Consider the following 22,344-nt stretch of genomic DNA (forward strand, 5'->3'; position numbering starts at 1 on the left):
GAGGCATCTCAGGTCTCCCTGGGTCTCTCTTGCTGCACTCACCTACCCTCTCCGCCCCCAGCACACTCACTAGGGGCAGCATAGAGTCAGCTCCCGGGGCGGAGGGTGGGGGGGGGGGGCGCTAACAGGGACCACTGCCACACCTGCCCTCCTTCCTCCCTCCCTGCCCGCAGGCTTCCCATGGGGCAACTAGCATACGGCCAGAAGGGTACTATCTTGGGCCTTGTTAGGTGTGTGACCCTGGGTAAATCTACCTCTCTGAGCCTCCATTTCCTGCTTTGTAAAAATGAGACTCGTTAGATCATGGGGCTGTCATTAGAAGAAAATGAGAATCAGGCCTGCTGCTTTGGTAATCAGGAGTCCGCAGTTCTGCCCCAGGTGGGTGCCCATGGGCCTCTCCAGCTGCTGGGCGCTGTGCTGTTCCGGCAAGGCCTTCTGCTCCTGTGTGGCCTCTTCCCGTGCCCTTTGCTGTGTCCACCCAGTGATGTCCTCATTCCTCACTCCCACTCCGTGCAACGTGTATTCCTGCACCGTGAGTTGCTTCCCTTGGGTGCTCGGCTTCCCCAGCAGCCATCCAGCTCCCCTTGAAGGAGAGCCAGGCCCCTCCCAGATGGCATAGTAGAACTGGTCAGGCTGTTGAGACCAGAGAATGAGGCCCAGAGAGGGGCAGGGACTGCCCCATGCTCAGCCTGTTTATGGCTGAGTTGGAGTTAGAGCCAGATCTGATTGTACCACCCATCAGAGCCCCTGAATTCCCATCTCACCTGCTTGGGGGTGTTGGTGATAGGGGCGGCCACCCGCATCTGCTCTTTACGACGTGACTGGCCTGACTTGGGAAACCACTTCTCTGACCACTGGCCACGAGAAAGGAAAACCTCTGGCAAAGGTTCATGCCCAGGGTCCCAGGTATGGAATTAACCAAGTAATTTCCTGCCAGTGTCGTGGTGGCAGTTGGGGACCAGGGCTCTGGGTGCAGACACCTGAGGCTGTGGTTGCACTGTCCCTTCCTGTCAAGGGGCATGGCCAGGGGCTATGCCCTTGATCCCAGGCAGAGGAGAGGAGTGGGGGTAGGACCTGATGGCCTGGTACAGAGCCCAGAATGGGCCTCGATTCCTGCCATTTCCTGCTCTGTTTACAGACAGGCTGCTGTCTTCCCTGGGCAAGAGGAAAGGGGTGGGACAGAGGGCAAGTGCCAAGGTGGCACGAGGCTGGGCACGTGCCTGGTCTCAGACAGTGTCAAAGGAGTGTCAGACACCTGGAGGTGTCACTCTGAGGACTCCTGCCCTCCTCTGGAGCATCTTGATCTCTTTGGAAGCTGACTGCTGACCCGGCGGGGGCAGCTGGAATCCAGGTACCCCAGCCCCCACCCTGGGCGCAGAGTCCCCCATCAGTGAGCCTTGGCTCTGCTTATAGCATCTGACGCCAGAGGGGCTGAAAATAGCCCCTGGAGGAGGTGGAGGAGGGGGCTATTTAAAGGGCCTGGGAGGAGCAGAGCTGAGAGGGAGTGAGCACTGATCATGGCGACCGCAGAGCTGAGCTGCCAGGTGTCCGAGGAGGACTGTGAGCGGCGAGAAGCCTTCTGGGCTGAATGGAAGGATCTGACGCTGTCCACACGGCCTGAGGAGGGGTGAGTGCCAGCCAGCTGGGAGTTCCTCCTCTGCCCTACAACACCCCTCCTGAGGCTCAGGAGGCCAGAGCACAAAGCCCTGCAGAAGTTTCTGGGGGTAGGGACAAGGAGAGGGGCCACTGGGGAGAGTGGAGTCACCCCTTCCGCACCCCAGGTCCTGGCAGCCCCAGGGAGCCCCCTACCCAGCTCGTGACTGGAGGGTAGCAGATTTCAGGAGCTGGGTACCCCCCTCCCCTCTCCTCCCCAGTTGCTCTCTGCACGAGGAGGACACCCAGCGGCATGAGACCTACCACCGGCAGGGACAGTGCCAGGCGCTGGTGCAGCGTTCCCCCTGGTTGGTGATGCGTATGGGCATCCTCGGCCGCGGGCTGCAGGAGTACCAGCTGCCCTACCAGCGGGTGCTGCCACTGCCCATCTTCACCCCCGCCAAGATGGGTGCCGCCAAGGAGGAGCGCGAGGACACCCCCCTCCAGCTGCGGGAGCTGCTGGCATTGGAGACAGCCCTGGGGGGCCAGTGTATGGAGCGCCAGGACGTGGCGGAGATCACCAAGCAGCTGCCCCCTGTGGTGCCTGTCAGCAAGCCCGGTGCCCTTCGTCGCTCCCTGTCCCGCTCCATGTCCCAGGAAGCACAGAGAGGCTGAGAGGGACGGTGACTCGGGCTCCACTGTGCCCACTGTGGGCTGGGCCCTTCCTGGCTAGGACCATGGAGGGCAGCTGCTGGCCATGGATGCTTTGTAGTTTGCCCAGAGTTGGGGGCTAGGGGAGGAGGGAGCCAGAGGCCAGGATGCCTGGGTCCCCTGAGTTCCCAAAGGGAGGGGGGCAAAGACAGTGGACACGAAGGGTAGAGAGCTGGGGGCCAGCACAGCCGAGTACCCCCAGCCCCAGGAGAAGGGACAAAAGATGCTGGTGAGGACAAGAGGTCCCTGAGAGGAATGACCCTGGTCCAGGCTTCGGCTTCAGAGAAAGATGAGGAAAAGTGTTAAGGGGATCTGGAATGCTCTGAGAAGAGGCTTGGAGAAGACTGGCGTGAGGGGGACGTGAAGAAGGCAGAGGCAGAGTGGGGCCCCCAGCATCCTCTGTTAGTGCTGCAATAAATGCTCAATTGTGTTCCAGACTTTCCGTCTCTTTCCTTGTGGGGGCCAGCCCGTTGGTGTCCCCCCATGCTCACTTCTGGGAATAGGCCTTGCATCTGAGCTAAATATGGCAGAGCTAGTGGGTACGCTCCATGCTTGGTGGTGGGGGCAGAGGAGACAGGAACAGAGCTGTAAACAGGGTGGCTGTCTGTCCAGGCCCCCTTCCATGCCCTGGCTCTGCTGTGCAGTTCCTGGACTCTGTGTCCAGTCCCCTGGCACTGGGCAGTGCCCAGCAGGCCAGCTGGCATCCAGGGTGTGTTTAAATGATCTCATGGAGAGTAGGGAGGGGGCTGGCACCAGGATTGTCCTTGGCTGTACCTAAGGGTGTGGATGGGGTCACTGACCCCGAGGCTGACCTACCTCTCAGTTCTGAATCCAGACAGGATCAGTCCTTGGCTCCGGTCAGCCGCTCTACCCACCCTGCCCAGGGAGCCCAGGGTGGGTTGTGGGGAGTGGAGGGTCGGGTTCTTGTCTGTGACCCCTGCAGCTGTTGTGACTCATGTCCCAACCTGATTGCCTGGCCCAACAAGGAGACATGTTCCTCTTGGGACAAGGTGGGGACCGGTGAGGGCACAGAGGTGAGGACACAGAGGAGGCTAGGGGCCCATCTGGACAGGGGCTCGTAGCCTACCTAGAGCAGAGGTGCACTGGACTGGCCCAAAGGGGTCCACTCCAGGAAGACCATGGAGATAGCTCCATGGAATCCACTTCCCATTTGGGGGAGAAAGGAGGGGAGACCCTGGCATCTTGACCTGGAGTGCCAAGCAGGACCTACAGGCCTGGCCTGACCCCCTCCCCAAGAAAGGGGAATGCGTGTGGGCTGGGGAAGGAGAGGGGTCAGAGACCCCAGACTGGTGCAACCCCAAATCCCTTGGCACCTAAGGCCCAGCCCGCGCCCCCTGGCGACCGCGGCAGTCCGGGGAACACCTGCGTCCTTCCGCCCTCACCAGGGACCCGCGTGCCCGACATGGCTAGAATGTCCCGACCTTCTGCCTTCAGAAGCCCCCAGATAAGCGGCTCAGAGCCTGCGGGGCCGGCCGGGAGGCCCCGCTGTTCGGAAGGCTAAGTGCATTAGCCCCGCTCACATCCCCTATCGCTGCTGCCATCGGACGGGCGGGGCCGGAGCTCCGCTCTAGCGCCCCGGGGCGACCGCGACGGTGGCGGAGGCCAGAACGGACTGTCCTTTCCGGAGTGGGTGTGGGGGGCGCTGGGGAACGAGGGTTGGGAGGAAAGGACGAAAGAGGGCTGGAGGAGGGAAGGGGGAGCTGGGGTGACCAAACCAAGGAAAGGGGTGGATGTGGGACGGGGTGTCTAGGAGGAAGGAGAGCCCGCAGGGGGTCGGGCCCGGGGTTGGGACGAGAGCGCTGGGAGGTGGGCAGTGGGACAGCGCCGACTGGACCCTGGGCCAAAGAGAAGGAATGGGGTGCCGGGCGAAGGGGGTGAATGGCCGGGGAGCTGGAGGAGAGCGACGCGAAGAGCTGGGGGCTGGCAGGGCGGGGATCTAAGGGTCTTGGGGGCACGAAGCTGGCTGCCTGGGGCCAGGCCCGGTGAGGCAGAGTGGCGGGGCGCGGGCGCAGCGGAGGAGCGGGGTGGGGGTGGGGGTCACACGTGCCCGGGCCGCCCCACACGTGCCCCGAGTGTCTGCCGCTCGGACACTAAGGGAGATGGATGGGGTGGGGGAAATGCAACGCGGGGCCCCGGGCGGTTCCTGGCTCAGCCGCCGCCCCCGCAGCGGAGGGTCGGGCCTGGACTTGGGCGGCACATAAAGGGGCCGCGAAGCGCGAGGACCGGGCGGGCGGCGGCGGCAGCATGAGCGCAGCAGACCCGAATCCCGCTGCGGGCGCAGTCCCCGACTCGGACCCGGATCCGGGCCGGGCGGCGGTCGCCTCCGCCTACCAGCGCTTCGAGCCCCGCGCCTACCTCCGCAACAACTACGCGCCCCCTCGGGGCGACCTGAGCAGCCCGGACGGCGTCGGGCCTTGGAAACTGAGCTGCTTGGCACAGACCTTCGCCACCGGTGAGCGCGGGGGAAACTGAGGCCGAGAGGACAAGAAGTCATCAGGGAACTAAAGGGGCATACGCCAGAGCCCGAGGGGGGCCAAGGAGCACAGATAGGTAGTTAGGAGTGAAAATAGAAGAGGAAGAGAAGCAATATCCCTTTGCGGGGGCGGGAGGGCATAGAGAGACCTGTGAGGAGGGCATGGGGGGAGGGGCAGATCGTTCACAATTGAGAGGTGAAGTGGGGGATGCAGGAAAGGGCCCCAGATGAAGAGAGACGCCAAGAAAAGAGATGGAAGCAGAGACTGGGGAGGGAAGAGGCAACTGGCGGGGACTGTCTTCCAGATGGAGATACACTTTACAGAGGAGGAAGGGAATGAGGGAGGGAGAAGCAGGTAAGGGAGAGAGTGACCGAGGCAGGGGATGCTTGGACAGGGTTGGCACCAGGACCCTCTTCCCTGCGCCCTCCCAGGTGAGGTGTCTGGACACACCCTCATCGACATCGGTTCAGGCCCCACCATATACCAGCTGCTCAGCGCCTGCACCCACTTTGAGGACATCACCATGACAGATTTTCTGGAGGTGAACCGCCGGGAGCTGGGGCTCTGGCTTCGGGAGGAGCCCGGGGCCTTCGACTGGAGCATGTACAGCCAGCACGTCTGCCTCATTGAGGGCAAGGGGTAAGGGAGCTTCCCGTGGAGCGGCTGGCAGGGGGGTAACAGAGGACTGAACGTGGGGCGGCCCTGAGCCCTGGTCCTGACCCTGCCTTCTGCCCCTGCACAGCGAGCCCTGGCAGGAAAAGGAGCGCCAGCTGCGAGCCAGGGTGAAGCGGGTCTTGCACATCGATGTGCACCAGCCCCAGCCCCTGGGTGCTGGGAGCCTGGCGCCCCTGCCTGCCGATGCCCTGGTCTCTGCCTTCTGCCTGGAGGCTGTAAGCCCAGACCTTGCCAGCTTCCAGAGGGCCCTGGATCACATCACCACTCTGCTGAGGCCTGGGGGGCACCTCCTCCTCATCGGGGCCCTAGAGGAGTCATGGTACCTGGCTGGGGAGGCCCGGCTGGTGGTGGTACCCATGTGTAAAGAGAAGGTGGTGGAGGCCTTGGTTCGTAGCGGCTATGAGGTGCGGGACCTGCGCACTTACGTCATGCCTGCCTGCCTCCAGACAGGTGTAGACGATGTCAAGGGCATCTTCTTCGCCTGGGCCCAGAAGAAGGTGGGGGTGTGATGGCCCAGTGCACCCTGTGCTGATGGCTCTCATATACCCAGATTCCCTGTCATCTGTGGTGGCACCTAATAAAGAAATCAGTTCCTCCTGCTGAGTGTCAGCTGTGTGTGGCTCTTCTGGGAAACAAGGGCCCAGAGCTCTCTCTAGGGTTGTGGGGGTGTGAAAGCTACCAACCCTAGCCTTTTTTTTTTTTTTTTTTCCCAGAAGCTTCCATGAAGGTAGGTTTCTTTACCACTCATTCTTCCCAAACTAAGGAAAGCCAAGGTCAGCGGGTATTCATTCAGCATCTGCTATGTGCCAGGCACCTATTAGGTCCGTTCAGTCCTCACATTCAGCAGGTCCGGTTGTCCTGTTTGCAGGTGAAACTCAGGAAGGTTAAGTAACAAACAGTAGTAGAGCCTAGTTCAGGCCAGAAGGGGAGGAGTGGGGAGATAATCAGGAGACTGAAGTGGACAGTGCAGGGGGAAGGAGTTACAATGCAGGCACCAGTTCCCTCTCCCAGAGCCCACTCCCCCTGCACTGGAGCTCCGCCCAGCTCTGCTGCTGCTCTGCATCTGGTCCCTGCCATCCCCACCCCCAGTGCCTAGGTAGAGACCCCACCTGCCTATTGCCTCCAGCCAGGTGTCTTCTCCTTCCCTCCAAGCCCACACTACTCACACAAATGAGCTGAACAAGGGTAGGTGAGGCTGAGAATTCGTTTATTAAGAATGTTCCTTGCTACCCTCTCTCTCACCTTAAAATAGTTCTCAATATAAAAAAAAAAAAAAAAACAACACAGGTCACCCGAGTCTGAGGTTGGAGTCCTAGTACAGTGCCCCGACTCCAGGGAGGGCAAGAGGGCAGGGAAAGAACAAGAATCCAGACTCCCTGCTCCAGTCACACAGACTGCATTTGGATGGAAAGTTTCTGGAGCTTCACGTCGTATCCTTGCGGAGCACGAATGTGCCAGGGCTGCTGGCAACTAGCAGGGGTCACCTTTACTGGGGTGCAGGTACAGCGTGGCCCCTGCCTGTCTCTGGGAAGGCCAGAAACCAGACCCAGCCACAATCCTCCTCCCCTACTCCCTCAGATCGCCCCCCTTCCCAAGGTCCAGGTTGTGACAAAGGGGCTTAGCAGGTAGGTTACTCCGGGAAGGGAAGGCCACCCAAGCCTAGGCAAGGAGACAGAAGGCTGGAGAGGCGCAGAGGATCTCCATTTCCCCACCTCCCTCTGACTCCCAAGAGGCTGGTTCTGGAGGGTGATCTTGAGTTGTGTGTGGGCCCTCCGAGATTTAGAGGGCTGTAAAGTGGGGGCAATGGACAGAAACACACACATGCAGCCTGGACACTCGTACCCCCAGCCAGACTTTGAGGATATCCTGGCTCTCTGCCTGGCCTGGGGCCTTGTGCAGAGCTAGTGCTCAATAGGTACTTGGTGGTGGTAACTCGATACCCCATATTTCTCCAACCTGCCCCCACTGTGTGGTACACTCATGGCACTCACACTCACCCACCTGTCCTGCAGCACACACTTTAAAACCACTCACACCCCACCCCACTCTCCACCCACGCTCATACACACTGCCCCACCCAGCATCCCACACACCTCAGGCCCGTGCCCACCACTCTGTCACCTATGCACTCAGTCTGGTTCACACTCCCGTACACATTCACGTGCAGGCTCTCAACCAGAACAGCAGCAGAGGAGCCAGAGGGATTCCCGTCCTGGGCTGTGTGGGGTTCTGGCCTTGAAGGGGGAAGGAACACAGTGAGGCCTCTTGGGGGTCTGGCTGAAGCAACAGTCAGGGTAAGACCACTCCCCAGTTCCAGGGGCTTAGTCCCTCAAGATCCCATGGGGAGAATGAGACCAACCTTGGAACTTGGGTAGCCAAAGAGCAAGAGTCTAGTGCCACCTAGTGGTGCCCTGGAGGAGGGCAGGGGGGTAACAGGAGGGGACCCCACTGTCCCCAAAGGCCTGTAGTACCTGGTTTCCCAGATAGACAAACAGCTGTGGGAACCACCCAGGCACTGAGGGGATGTGGGGAAGAGGCTGATGGGGAGGCAGAGGCAGCTCTCCCCTTGGTGGAGCTAAGAACACAGTTCTACTCCAATTCTGCTCCAGGGACTGGAGAGGCTGCCCATTCTCTAACCCCAGATGCTGAGAGGCCAAGCCTGAACAGACTCCAAGGCCTGGGAGGGCCATGTGGGGGCAAGCAAGGGGATGGGCAGTTACATGATTCTGGGCCCACACCCTTCATGTCCAAGTTCAAGATGCTAAAAGGAAAAAAAAAAATCATCTCAAGGATTATGAGGAGAAGGGGAGCAGTGGGGAGAGGGCAGGACCCCCAGTGGGGCAGACACGCTCCCAGGGCCTTCAGTCCAGCTTGAACTTGGCTTCTGATTCCTTCAGCAGATACAGGCTGTCATCTTCCAGAAAGCTGTGGGCAGAGGGAGGAGCCCACTGAGGTATGGCTTTGAGAGCACCCCGTGGGGGTGAGTATAGGCAGGGGGGCCAGTGTGCACAGAGGCCTCAGTCTCCTCAAAGGAGCGGGTGAGGATGGGCACAAAGAAGGTGCACGCTGGGCAGGGAGCAGCACCCACCTGAAGAACAGGACGTGGACCGGGATGGTGCTGATGTGCCAGATGGCGTGGGCGTCCAGGACCCAGAAGAAAGGTGGGAAGTCGAGCAGCTCAAGCAGGGACAGCCCCTGTAGCAGCAGGACCACCACCATGCACTTGCGCACGTGAGGCAGCCGCCGCTGGTTCCGCAGGCACCAGGCCAGCCACCACACCACGTTCACCAGGCCTGGGTGCGGGCGGGGGGTGGGGAGAGGCTCACTCCCTGGACCTCCTTCTCCCCCCAACAAAACCTCCACCATCCTCATGCTCTTTGACCTCAGGACCACCTTCAGACTCTCCTGCCAGCCTCCCCTCTCTCCCACCCCAAATTCTTTCCCCTTCTCCCACCCTAAGGGGCTCTCTAGAACCTTCTCCAGGAACAGCACCAAATCTGTACCTCCACCCCAGGCCAGCAGTTCTACAGACGGGCTGGGTCCCCCACTCCCCCATAACCCCAGGAGCCTCGGGTCCCTCCCCGTGCCTCACCAATAGCCACATTGGCCGCCAGGTTGTAGCCATAGTCGAAATGGACGAGGCTCAGGTAGGAGACATGCGCGGTCAGCATTAGCAGCAGGAGGGCCCGAAAGGCACTGGCCACAGCCGGGTGCTGCAGCCCCACGGTCCTGCCCCACCATCCAGAGCTGCTCAGGTGGAGGGCGGCCCGTGCCCAGGGCAGCATTTCCTAAACATCCCCTCACCCCGACATCAGTATGTGGAAGCCACTGCCCTCCTCCCCCCACCAAAACAAGCCAGCTGGGCAGGCCTCCAATCCACCTCCAGGGGCCTGGGATCAAGTGCCTCCGTTCCTTGGAAAGAGCCAATTCTACCCCCCGAGTCCCCATTCAGAACAGCCTGGAGGGTGTGTATGTGTGTTGGGGTGCAAGATCCTGGGGAGAGCACCCCCCAAGGGTGGGTAAGGTGACCCCTTTCTGCCCCCAGTGCCTGATTTTGCCCCCACAGAGGCCAAGATGGGCTCACCTGACGCAGCACAGATAGACAGAGTGTAGGATGACGGTGGACGCACAGAAGTAATCCATTTTCTGAGGACGGGGAGAGCTGGGTGAGGGGCCAGTGTGAGGGGAGGGGAGGCGGAAAAGGTTTTGTATGGGCAGGGCCCCCAGAGGACCCACCAGGGGTGGGGGCAAAGGGCGGGGGCAGAGGCGCAGCCGTACTCTAACATGGGGGTCCATGTCTCGTGCCCCTTCTGCCTGTTGCTGGTTCACTCCTGAATTTAACAGTCGGACCCTTGTATTCATATTCTACAACTTTTTAAAATGCATTCAGCAGCGAGGCTTTGGAGGCATCGGTGGAGGTGCCTGCCAAGACTCCAAAATACATGAGCACACCACAGAACCTGGAGCGCAGCCTCGAGTCCCACAGCCCTGCGCCCAAGAACCGGCTGCACCCTTGGGGGGGTGAGTAGTTCTGCCTTTCCAAGGTTCAGCTGCCTCATCAGTTAAGAAGAGCCAATAATCACACCTACCTCACCAGGGTCAAGTGACGCTCAAGGGCACGAATAGGTTAAAAATGCCTAGCACATAGCGAGTGCTCTGTAAATGGAGTCCCTATGAAACCGAAGAGCTGACCCCCACCTTTTCTGGGCTCCTGTGGGACTGTCCCAAGCAGGAGAGGGGCCGAAGGGGTGCTCACCTCTGTGAGGTCGGTGTCCTTGGTGTGGAAGACTGTGGACCAGAACCAAGCATTGAGGGAGACCTGTAGGGAGGGGCTGGTAAGCATGGTGTCTTGACGTGGGGAGGACCCCTAGAGCATTCACAGGAGTCTCTCTTTGGGGAAGGGGCTCTTTGCAGCAGAGAAACATGCTTTCCCTTGCCCCTGAAGCCCACAGAACAAACCCGAGCCCTCAGCTTCCCAGAACCCTGAACCCCCTGGGCCATGGGGGCTGCAGCCTCCACAGGTTCCGGCCTGGCCTGGGAACCAGTTCCCAGTTCCGGCACAGCCAAGTTCCCTGCTTACTCAATCGCTAAGACAACAGCCCCTGGGGGGACCTTGCCTCCTCCCCCAACTGGCAGGTGATGACAGCCCCACCCTGGCCAGGGGAGCCAGTGACCTCAGCCTCTGGGGGCGGGAATGAAGTGGGTGGGGTGGAGGGGCTCGAGCCAGCTTGGGGTGTGTCCCGAGGAAAGCAAGCAAGGGAGGGAGATCAAGCAGATCCCACTGGGGCCAAGTCTCTATGGAGGAGGCTGGCCCACTGAGCCCAGCTTCCTCCTGGGTGGCCCAGCCCAACCTGCCAGACCAGTGGCTGCTGCTCTGAGGCTCTGGGAGGAACAGAAGGTTGAAGGGGCTGTGGTGGGCAAGGGCCCGGGAGACCATTCGAGGCCTTTTCCCTGGAAATTAACTGCAAGGAGACAGTACAAAACATCTTGCAAATGAGTCCTAGACCTTGTGGGAGTCAGCGCTGTATCCACAGTAGAGGCCCAAATCACTGAAAGAAGGGCGGGCTAAGGTGGAGGTTCCCTACACTGGGCTGGGAAACTAGTGACAACTGGTCAGAGGAAAAAAACCGGCAGGCTGAGGTCCGGCCTAGAATGCCCTAGAGATAGAGAGGGATGCCCTAGGGTGGGACAGGCCTGCCCAAGACAGGTAAAGGCCAGGAGCTGCTCACTTGGGTCCAGGACAGCAGGAAGACTGGCCAGGCACAGGACAGAAGAAGCAGGGAAGAGGCCTCTCTATCCAGTCCTGCAGCAGGGTCAGACAGTGGGATGGGTTCCCTATCGCAGGCCTGAAGGGGCTTATGAGAGAACGGGAAGAGCAAAGGGGTGGAGGCAGGCAAGACTCTGTGCAAAGCCAGTCAGCACTAGAGGTCTCTGGAAGCTCAGGTAGCCCCATGCAAGCCTGTCTGGCCTGGGTCCTAGGCTGAGTCTCTCGGCTTAGGTTCCTCATGACCTGGACAAAGGCCCTGCCCTCTGGGCCTGAGCTTTCCCCTGTGACTAGTCAGGAGCTAGCCTAAGTGATCCTTTGTCCCTTTCCAGCCCTGACATCAGGTGATTATTCTAAGTCTGGTTGCTTGCTCTTTTAAAGATGGCCATCCAGTCCCATCCCTGGGTCTTCCCCAGAGATGGTATAGGAGGCATGGTCTGGAGGCTGGAAAATGGGACAGAACAGGGTGGCTTCTCAGACACTGCTCCCACGAGGTCTGTGATGCTCAGGGTCAGCATGGAGAGAGGAGCAGACTTGGGGCTGGAGACAGAGCCCAGGAAATCACATGGGCCAGGTCTCCAGGGAAGGCCAGGAACAGGGACACTCTTGGGGAGGAGAATGGCCCCAGAGCCAGTATGAGAGGGAGGTGGAGGGGAAGGCAGCAGGGACTGGCAGCCAACCAGTCCTCCTTGTCACCCACAGCAGGAAGGGAGAGGTGACAAGAGGACTGAGCTAAGTGGTGGCTGGAACACTGGAAGCGGGGGAGAGGGAGCACAGGGTCAGGGCTTAGCTCTACAGGATGGAATGGGAACTGCTTGGTCCCCTGTCCAACTGCCTCCCCAGGGTGCCTCCCACTTATAGAGACCCACCTGAAGCCTGGACTCTGCACCCCTGAAATGTCCCCTCTCGCCTGGGAAGTGTCCCATTATGAGGGACTCCTCTTCTGGCCCTCTCCTCAGACTTGGGAGATAGTGTCATTAAGAATGCAGGGCCAAGGGTCAGACTACCAGGGTTCAAATCCTAGCTCTGCATTTCCCGTGTGTCCTTGGGCAAGTTATTTAGCCTTGCTGTGCCTTGGTTTTCTCCTCTGTAAAATGGGAATAATCATAGTATTGACAAGGATTTAATGAGCAATACAAACACAATGTATAGCACAGTGCCCAGGACGGGGTAAACCATTAGGTGTTATTTGTTCCCAGTTTGTTGAGCAGAATGGGACTCTCACATCTCTCCACAGACCTGAAGCTAAAGAGGCCAAGTCTGCCTCCCACTCTCCCTGAAGGCCAAAGGAGTCCAGGGGGAGAAGAGGTGGTCTCCCCACGGCTGCCTCGGCCCACCCCACTGTTCGTGCTAGAGGCAGAATTTCCAGAGCCTCCATAATAAGACGGACCCTGGATTCAAGTTCTGCCTCAGCCCCTAAATAGCTGTGTGATCTTGAACCAATAACATCTCTGAGTCTCAGTTGTCTCATCTAGCAAATGGGGTTAATAATAACACCCACTGCATAAGAGGGTCCTGAAGATGATGTCTGTAGAATGTCTGGCACAAAGAAGCCACTCAATAAACAGCTGCTGTTACGGCTGCCTGGCACATAGTAGGTATTCCCATAAATGTCAGTCTCCCCCCAGGAGTCACAGAAGAGATACTGTTTCTCTTCACTCAGAGTTTGTAATCAAGACTCAAGCAAAGGGGACAGACAGACGGGGAAGGAAGGGAAAGGTTCCAAGCCTCAAGTGTATGGCTGCTCCCAGACTCCTCAGCCAAGCTTGAGCAGAATGGGGGGAGGTAGATGGTAGCTGGCCAATCAGACAGGCCAGGAGGGTGCTGGGCTGCCCAGCAGGGCCCCAGGAGCTTTGTGTAAACACTGAGGAAAGGGGGAGGCCAGGGGCAGGGTGCCAACAGGGTGGAAATGGAAGGGGACAGGGAAGGCTGGGTGAGGGAGAGCGGGAGGCTGTTTCAGTCTGTTGGAAAATAAGAAAATTGAGACAAAAATATCACAGCCGTGAAACTGGTTGGATGCCAAATGAGCCAGATCTGTCAGGAATTCGACCCCAGTGCTAAGCCCCAGTGCTCGGGGCTGTCATTGACACCGTGGTGGTGGGGACATGTGGGTCTTTAAATAGCTCAGTGTCTCAGAAGTGGGGGAGGCAGAATGTTAAATATGACGCCTGCTGCCACCCTGCCCCCCTCCCAGAGGCCACAGTGTCTCATCCCCTGCCTCAGTCAGGGCAACCCTGATCCGCTTCACTCCTGAGAGAGAAGAGGGGAAGAGGCAGATGGAGTTGGGGGAAAGATGGCTTCTTCCACCATCAAAAAAGATTCCTTGATTTCCTGCCATTCTCTGACCCATGGGAAGTCCTTCCTGAAGTCTAACCATCCTTCTGCTGCAGACTCAACCTGTCTCTTCTTGTAGTTTCCTCAGCAGAGGTAGAGCACAGTCAGTCCCCACCTCCATCAAGCATCCTGCAGAGACGGTTTGGGCTTTGCTGGCACTCTCATCCTCTCACCTCTACTTCTCAGGACCTTTCTTCACTGGGCAAAGGGGAGGGGAACTGGTTTGGCCTCCTGGCTCTACAGACAGCAGGGGCCCCCAGCTCCCTGAAGTCAAAGGTCTGTGATGTGCAGAGCTTTGGCAGCTTCCCAGCCCAAGCCCAGATCCAAATGTCAAGGCAGAGGCTCCCTTCTGGTGCCAGCTTCATCAGCCCTGCTGGGGCAGGGTCTCCTTGTTTCCCAGGAAAAAAGACTGAGAGAACCCCCTGCCCACCCCACTGCCTAAGACTGAACCTGGAAAAGGCCTTCCCGTCCTATCCCAACAGAAATCAGGAGCCCCACTCGCTCCAGAAGACCCAGCCCAAGACAAAGTCCACTGCCACACCCTCCATTCAGCTCAGGATCCCTCCCTCCTATAAACACAGGTGCACCGGACTAAAGATCAAGTGTACAATCCAGACTGGGTCATCAGAGGGAGTGTGGACACTGAGACTCTGTCCCTCAAGGACCTAGTGATAGCATGAGGAGGTTCTATGTCCCAGAGCCCCATATTCCATAGGATGTCCTAAGACACGGGCCCCAGGTATCTCTCCTCTCTCAATCTAACATCTCCTGCTCTGTCCCTCAGGATCCTCGGTCACACTGGACTACAAGGGTACTGGGAGGTGTGACCCTCACCAAGAAGGAAGCTGAGTGGCACATGCCAGTGAAATGAAAGACCCAAGAATCAGGGAGATTAAGACGAGCGTTGTGACGTGACCACTGGCAAGGGCTGGGACCCTCTGAGGTCCCTCAGACCTGTGCATCTCTCCAAAGAGGCTCTAAGCTTTGTTCAGGGAGTTCAGGCAGGCAGGGCTGTCCAGTGCTCTCAGGCAGGGCTGGGGCCGGGGGGTACAGGCTGTGGGCTCAGAAAGCAGCGACCCCTGGAAGAACCCCAAGGGACAGGTGTACTCTCCTCAGCTTCTCTGCCCTTCCTGCTTTCTTGGCCAGGACCAAATTCTTTCCTCTGAGAGAGGCCTAAACAGGAAGTGGTGGTTCTATCCCTCCCGGGCCGGTGACAGGGCATGCGGATGCCAGCCCCCTGCCTATGCGAGAGCTCCTGCCCCTCAGCACTCAGGGCCCTCTCTGTGCCACCTCACCTCCCTCCGCTGCCTTGCACTCAGCCACACCGCAGCCAGGCTGACCTTTCCAAGGCTGCCTATCCCGGTCCCACATCCTCCAGCTTCCATCCCATTGCTGCTGCTGGGCCACCAGCCTGGAATGCAGAAATCCAACCTCTTCTCCCCTCATCTGTATGAGTCTAGGCCTTATCAGGCCTGTGAGTCCCCGATGGAGGCTCTCTCCCTCTCTGGGCTTCCCTGGAAGACTTCTCCACTTAGAGGACACGTCTCCCCACCTTACTACTTCGAGGGCTCTCTACCTGAGCCCTCCTCGGCTCTGCCTGCATTCTGCCTCCCGGGACAGCTGGACCAGCGCTTCCCACCAGGCTTAGCTTCTTGAGGCAGGTGCCTCAGTTCCCACAAGTGCTAACTCCTGCCTCTACCCACAGCAAATGCTCAACAGACATTTATCATGGACACAGCCCAAGAGAGGGGCTAAGTGCTCTGACAGCCCTGGAGTCAGTCCTGTCTCCACCAGTCACCAACTTGTGAGCTGGTGACTTTGACAAGGTTTTCCCTCTCTGAGCCTTACTCAGAGCTCACGGTGGTATTATGAGGATTGAACGAGAAAAATATATGTAAAGTACTTAGGACAATGCCTGTTACGCAATTCATATAACTTATTATTAATATTTGTTAAATAGAAAAGATTACGAAGGATCAACATTTCCCAGAGGCTTAACAGCCTCCCCGCCCCTGCCCTCCTTCTGATCCCCAGCTCCTAAGTCTGAGGCTTGGCCTGGACTTCTTAGCACCCCCACACTACCAGTTTTCCTAAGGTCCTCAGAGACCTCAGGGTGGCCAGATCCAGGGTGTCCTTCAGTTCTCTTGATTGTCCAGCAGAATTCAAGAGGACGGCCTACCCTCTCCTCCCTGTTCTTGTCCCAGGGCTTCCCAACCACACGGTATCCTAGTTTTCCACCTACCCCTCCAGCCACTCCTGACTCTTGTCGCTGGCCCATCCTTCTTGATCTAATCATTATGTTTGGGGCTCCTCAGGGCTCCATCCTAGATCCCTTCTCTTCTTGCTAAGCTCCCCTTGGTGACCTCATGCACACTCATGGCTTCTATCACTCTCTCATAAGTGGGAACACTGGGTTATTCCTGATTCCTCTTTCCTCATCTAACCTACGACTGAGGCTTGTCAACACAGCTAAGATAGTAAGAGTGCAGACTCTGGGGGCACCTGGCTGGCTCAGTCAGTAGAGCATGTGACCCTTGATCTCAGGGATATGAGTGAGTCCAAGCCCCACGCTGGGCATGGTGTCTACTTAAAAAAAAAAAAAAAAGTGCAGACTCTGGAACCAGATGCCTGGGTTCAAACTCTGGCTCCTAGGGCAGGTTACTTAACCTTTTCAGCCCTTGGTTTCCATCTGTAAACTTGGGATAATAATACTACCTATCTCATAAGCTATTTATGCGATTAACGAGGTTAATATTTATAAAATGCTTAGAATGGTGCCTGACATACAGTAAGAGCTATGCATGGGTTTGTCAAATAAATAAAATAAATTAAAAATTTTAAAGTCAACTCAAAACATAGCTCAAACATAGTTCTCTTCAATAACCCCGCACCAGTCTAGCTACTGTGCCCTATGCTAAAACTAACTAGCTGCCTGCATCCACTCTTACCCCTCTAATCTGTTTGCTACACAGTAGCCAGAATGAGTTTTCCAAGCAAATCTATTCATGAAACCTCTTCTCTCCGACCCTCATTGCTTCCTGATGCTTTGAAAGTCCAGATCTAAAGTGTTAACGTGCCCCCCAGGCTCTCCACGGGCTAGCCCCATTCACTGCCTACCTGCTTACGTGTGGTACCTACTCCCTGGCTTCCTGTATGGCCGACCCCCTAGCCTTTCAGGTTCTCACTCTCTTCTGCCTGTCCACATTCTATGTCTTCTATGTAGATGACTCCTCCTACTCTCCCTGAATTCACCTAGCTAACATTCATTCATCATTCCAATCTTACCTCAGAGGCCCCTTCCTCAGGGAAGCCTTCCCTGATTGCCCTGTACTGGTCTAGTACCCCATCACACACCCCTACAACACATCTCCACTGCACTTTCCCCAGAACTGTACTTTTACGTTCAATTGTGTGCTTGTGTGGTTACTACCGGAGGAACCTGATTTTTTGTTTTTGTTTTTGTCTTTGTTTTGTTTTGTTTTGTTCAAGTAAGCTCCACCTCCAATGTAGAACTTGAACTCACGACCCTGATATCAAGAGTTGCATGTTCTATAGGGTGCCTGGTAGCTCAGTCGGTTAAGCATCTGACTCTTGATTTCAGCTCAGGTCTTGATCTCAGGGTTGTGAGTTCAAGCCCCTCACTGGATTCCATGCTGGGTGTCAAGCCTATTAAAAAAAAAAAAGAGGGGCACCTGGGTGGCTCAGTTGGTTAAGCATCTGACTCTTGGTTTCGGCTCAGGTCATGATCTCATGGTTCATGAGTTCAAGCCCCACACCGGGGTCTGTGCTGACAGTACGGAGCCTGCCTGGGATTCTGTCTCTCCCTCTCTCTCTGCCCCTCCTCTGCTCTGTGTGTCTCTCAAAATAAATAAACTTAAATAAAAAAAAAAAAAAAAAGAGTTACACACTCTATGACTGAGCCAGCCAGATGCCCCCTGTCTGTTTTTATATACTTTTGGATCTCCAGCACCCAGCAAAGTGCCGGGCACATAGTACGCTCAATACATGAATTAATGGCTCCTTTGGTGGCAGGAAGGTGAATGAGCAGACTGTTTCCCTAAGGCTTACAGTGGGGTCTCTGATTGCAACCTCTTACTCTCACCACCCCCCCCAAGGTTGTCACAGTTCATATGTGTACCCTAGTCCATGTTTCTCACACAATTCCAGGCTTCTCTGACCAGTCACCTGTAAAGCTCAGAGCCCTCTCTGGATACTCACATGGAACATATTTCGACTTCTCAGGGATGGTCTAAGACCAGGCTGGGCTCTACATAGAGTACTGTGGCTGCTGTACCTCCAGACCTGGACTAGGATTGAGATTGCTTTGAGTCTTCAGGGCGGGGGGTGGGGGGGTGGGGGGGTCCCTGGAAAGACCTGTGGTCCCAGCATGCTCCCTAGCACCCATCTCCCTTCTATGCTTGTAAATTGCCCTATGGAGTCTCTTAGTGGCCTCCTCCCTCCCTTCCAAATATCCTGGCCTAGGACTCTGCTAGAAAGGTAAAGTCTGACTCAGCACCTTCCCTGTGTTCTCCCTAGGCCTGACCACCCCACAGCTGCAATTTTAGACCTGGAAATCAGAGGGGAAGGTAGGTGAAGGGAAGCTCCTGTTGGATGAGAATGGGGATCTAAGAGTTCCTCCTTCCTAGATGATGGCGTACAGCAGGAATACTGCCAAGTTACCTACCCAGGCGAAGGCCACGCAGGTGGGATACATGGGGGAGGAGGCTGGCACGGAGGTATGGTAGCGGCAGAGCATCACCAGGCTGGCCAAGCCGTTGAGGAAAGACGCCATGGCAGAAGCTGGCTCTTGGAAGAACAGGAACCGGGAGAAGGGCCACTGAAAAGGGAGCACATGGAGGGGGCCTGAGCAGCAAGCAACCCCCAGCTAGCCCAACATGCTTTTCCTTGACATGCCACATCAACAGGTCCTCAGTTGGATCCTTAGCTCTCGTCCTCGGCCAAAGCCTCACGTATAGTCCCTCTTTGGGTCAATGAGCTCTCCTCCAGTCCTTAGCTGAAGGCCATCCCTCTATCTCGGCCAGCACTCACAGCACTATAAGCCTGGTTTCTGGGAAGAACAGATGGGCCAGTGTAGACGGCTCAGTATGGTCTGGTAGAAACAGCCTAGACTTGCCATCAGGAAGACAGAGATCCTAATATACTCCTTCTCTACCACTGACCACAGGCCTCTGAGCCTCAGCTTACTCTGACAAATTGGGGAAAATAATTCTTGCCAACCTCAATAGTCCAGAACAAAATCATAGTGGATGAAAAAGCACCAGCAAACCATGACTCACTGGGCAATCTGAGGGGGTATTACTATTTTAATCTGAACTTCTACTGGAAAAGCAAAAGACAGCATGCTGTGGAGGGTCAGAAAATTTGTCCTCATAGCAAGGACATTCAACCACCCTAAGAACTCCAGCATGGCTGAGACCACAAAGCTTCCCAGATCTTGTTATTCCAAATCTAGAGCCAGAATACATTGGTTCCATCTGATTATATGAAAACCAGCAGATTTTGAGAACAGGTACCTGCCCCAAACACACGCCCATCACCCCGCAGCTCAGACTGCTTGGATGGTGTGGTCTAACTGGGGGGTGTCTTACCCCTACCACACTGCCACCATACACTTATCCTGACCCTCCAACTCACCTTGCCATGGAACTGAGGCACTCTGTGACCTTCCTTGAGGTAGAGGCTAACAGTGACCCACATACACTCATACTTACAGTCGTCCTGACAGGTCCAGCCTGAAACAGAGAAATGTGACCTGGTGAACTCCTTATCATGGGAGGCACAGAGAGGGCAGATGGGACTCAAGCTCAAATGCAGGCTAAGAGGGCCTGCAGGGTGGAGAGGACCAGAAGAAATCTCAAAATGCTGGCTTCCCGCTAGGATGTATGAGAGATGGTAGAACATATACATAAGGGAAAAGTATGTGTTTGTGTGCATGTGTTTTAGGGGATGGGGATGTGCAATGAACAAACAGAGATGTTTTTCTCTTCTCCTTTCACCAAGATGGGAACTTCGGCATCTGGTGGACTCATTAGTGGATAGGTGGGTTTATGTTTGCTCTTCCTGAATTTAGGCTTTGCTCTCACTTGCCAGGTAAGAACTCTTGCCATCTTACCCCCGTCCTATGAAAATGAAGCCCAAATTCTTCACTCTGACTTTTGAGTCCCCAAATTCCTTTTCCAGCTTTATTTTCTATACTCCTTTTCAGGCACCCCGCACCCTGCTCCCTGAGTAAACCAAGCTACTGGATATGCCCTCATCTGCCCAGGGCCTCTACTCTCTCCGTTAGCTCTGGAACGCAAAGGGATAGTAAAGAGAACAAACTTGTAGTCGGACAGGCTACAACTGGAAATTCCACTTTACCACTTACTGGCTGTGTGACTTTGGGCAGGGCACTTAACCTCTCCGAATTTCCCCATTGTAAAACTGGGTTAAGAGAAACTACCTTATAGGGCTGTGAAAATTAACTGACCTATTGTGACACCTGTCACACGACAGGTGACCACTATGGCCACAGGTCCAAATTTAATGTATCCATCTTGAAGCCCTTCCATCACAGAACGTTCCAAGATGATCACGGTCCCTACCCTCTCAAAGCAAGAAACGATTCCTTCCTGCCATATGCTCCTACTGCTTGCCCTAGGGTCCTCTAGTGCTCAAATCATCCTTTACCTTGCACTGGAGAAGGCTAATGTCCCTGTGCAGACTGTGACCCCGAACGGCAGGATGCTGGTCTGATTTCAGTGTCATTCTAGGGCCTGTACCCAGGAGTATTAAATAACTTCCCATTTGACTGAATAAATAAAGTGAAACATGAAAGCTTCTGGGAAAGTAAGACCGTCTGATGATGCTCTAACCACCCTGGGGCTCCATTCACACACACAAAAACGGACCCCGGGGGAAGAAGGTAAGACTCAAAGGTTGTTTGGGGGCGCAAGGGGCGGAGCCAAGGCGAGGGGCGGGGCTTGATGCGGGGAGGGGCTTACCTGCTAGACTCATGTAGATTGGCTGGCGGGAGCGGAAGTGCCTCAGTGCGCCCCCTGAGCAGTTCCGCTCCTCGCACCGGTGCACGCAGTCGCGGTACACCGGCTCGCGGTCGCCCTGGGAGCCGCTTGCTAGTGCGGCTGCCCCAGCCAGCAGCATCAGCCGCGCGGTCCGCCCGGCCATCCCTTCAATCTGGCCCTCCGCCGGCGGAGCAGCTTAAGAGCCTTCACTTCCGGAGCAACAGGAAGTGCCTTGTGTTCCTTATTCTGCTCTCCGGTGACGTCCACCCACTTTAAATAAAAGTTCCCGGATTTCTGTGGGCGCCTGCCCCGCCCCTCGTCTTACTGTCATCTGCATATATCGAGGCGGCAGGGTTAAGGGAAGGGGGTCGCCAGGTGGCTTAAGGAGCAAAATAAATTGTTGGGTTTTTTTTTTTCTTTTTTCTATCAATATACGTCTTGTTTCTTCTCCATGGTCTCTTTATTTGAAGTACGGTTATTATTCTTTCACCAGCCCCCCCGTCGGGTTTCGCTTCCTAGTGCACCTGGAACTGCCCATGTCTTTCCCCATCTCCCCTGGCACCACCCTGGTTAAAGACATCACCATCATCTGTCGCCGGGACTGCCGCAGTAGTCCCTTTCCGAGTCTCCCGGAAGGGAGACTTTTGTCTCCTCCTACCTTTGTCCTCTCCAGTCCGCGTTCCGTTTCCAAATTCAAATTTGACCCTGTCACTTTTGTTCTTAAAATTCTTCACTGGCTCCCAAGTACCTCAGGATAAAATCATGACTCCACAAACCCTGTACGATCTGGCCCCTGCGCCAGAGCCAAGGGGCCATGTTTCTCAACCCTCCTGGCCTTGCCTTATCTGTATCATTTGTAGTCTCAGGCGTGCTTATTCTTCTAGGCTCAGTTAAAAAAAAAATTTTTTTTTTAACGTTTTATTTATTTTTGAGACAGGGAGAGACAGAGCATGAACAGGGGAGGGTCAGAGAGAGGGAGACACAGAATCTGAAACAGGCTCCAGGCTCTGAGCTGTCAGCACAGAGCCCAACACAGGGCTCGAACTCACAGGGCCACGAGATCATGACCTGATCCGAAGTCGGACGCTTAACCGACTGAGCCACCCAGGCACCCCTTCTAGGCTCAGTTTAAACACCACTTCCGAGGGCGGTAACACCTGGAGGATGATATAAAATACAGTGGTATGTTTTCCCTAGGCAGGGTGGGGACCTCTGCTGTCTTGTTTACCACTCTACTTCCAGCACTAGTACACAATTTGTATCATGTTAGGCACTAAGAACGCATTTCTTCTTTCTTCCCTCCCTCCCTTCCTTCCTTCCTTTTTAAATGAACGAACAATATAATTCAACGTTAAAAAATTGGGTGCTAAATCCATCAGTGTGATTTAGACGAGGCTGAGATCCAAGAGGTGTAACATTTCAAGGAAAATCAAGAGAAGGACTTTTGGGAATAGGATACTTGCTTTAACATCCACTCCTCCTGCCTACACCACCACAGCACACACAAATATGCCCATCTCATTGAAGCATGGAAGCCTTGTAGCCTAGATGCATAATTAGTGTGTGTAGATTAATGACAGCCTTTCCTCCTCTCCCACTCTCCACCCCGGGTCAACTTTTCCTTTTTATATTGATTGAGAAGTGAAATGAACATGAAATAAAATTGTATTCCATTCACTTATTCATTTAGTAAACATTTCCTGAGTTCTTAGCTCTAGCACCAGGCTAGGCAAGGCACAACTCCAGGAGG

The 22,344-nt window shown here is 55.9% G+C and overlaps 3 protein-coding genes across 5 annotated transcripts; 2 read left to right on the forward strand and 1 right to left on the reverse strand.

Annotated features, from left to right (window-relative positions):
• The first annotated feature begins 122 nt into the window (after positions 1-122).
• LOC102962357 (titin-cap) lies at positions 123-2,741 on the forward strand. Its single transcript, XM_042965817.1, has 3 exons — positions 123-886; positions 1,139-1,627; positions 1,875-2,741. The coding sequence occupies exons 2-3, from the start codon at positions 1,518-1,520 to the stop codon at positions 2,266-2,268; spliced, it is 504 nt and encodes a 167-aa protein (XP_042821751.1). The 5' UTR covers positions 123-886; positions 1,139-1,517; the 3' UTR covers positions 2,269-2,741.
• A 1,184-nt stretch (positions 2,742-3,925) lies between these two features.
• Positions 3,926-6,065, forward strand: PNMT (phenylethanolamine N-methyltransferase). Its single transcript, XM_015539130.2, has 3 exons — positions 3,926-4,777; positions 5,231-5,438; positions 5,542-6,065. Exons 1-3 carry the CDS (start codon positions 4,429-4,431, stop codon positions 5,981-5,983), a joined length of 999 nt encoding a protein of 332 aa, XP_015394616.2. The 5' UTR covers positions 3,926-4,428; the 3' UTR covers positions 5,984-6,065.
• Positions 6,066-6,664: 599 nt separating this feature from the next.
• PGAP3 (post-GPI attachment to proteins phospholipase 3) lies at positions 6,665-20,839 on the reverse strand. 3 transcript variants are annotated; one of them, XM_042966810.1, is made up of 8 exons: positions 20,577-20,839; positions 19,228-19,325; positions 18,257-18,409; positions 10,231-10,293; positions 9,559-9,620; positions 9,067-9,203; positions 8,563-8,767; positions 6,665-8,399 (listed from the first exon to the last, which is right to left on the reverse strand). In XM_042966810.1, exons 1-8 carry the CDS (start codon positions 20,755-20,757, stop codon positions 8,336-8,338), a joined length of 963 nt encoding a protein of 320 aa, XP_042822744.1. In that variant the 5' UTR covers positions 20,758-20,839; the 3' UTR covers positions 6,665-8,335. The 3 variants fall into 3 exon arrangements, with proteins under 3 accessions (XP_042822744.1, XP_042822745.1, XP_042822746.1); XM_042966811.1 differs by lacking the exons at positions 19,228-19,325; positions 20,577-20,839 and having other exon boundaries at positions 9,067-9,262; positions 18,257-19,215; XM_042966812.1 differs by lacking the exons at positions 6,665-8,399; positions 8,563-8,767 and having other exon boundaries at positions 9,144-9,262.
• Between the last annotated feature and the right edge of the window lie 1,505 nt (positions 20,840-22,344).

This window comes from Panthera tigris, chromosome E1 (genome assembly GCF_018350195.1).
Source record: "Panthera tigris isolate Pti1 chromosome E1, P.tigris_Pti1_mat1.1, whole genome shotgun sequence".
In the NCBI taxonomy this organism is placed as follows: domain Eukaryota; kingdom Metazoa; phylum Chordata; class Mammalia; order Carnivora; family Felidae; genus Panthera; species Panthera tigris.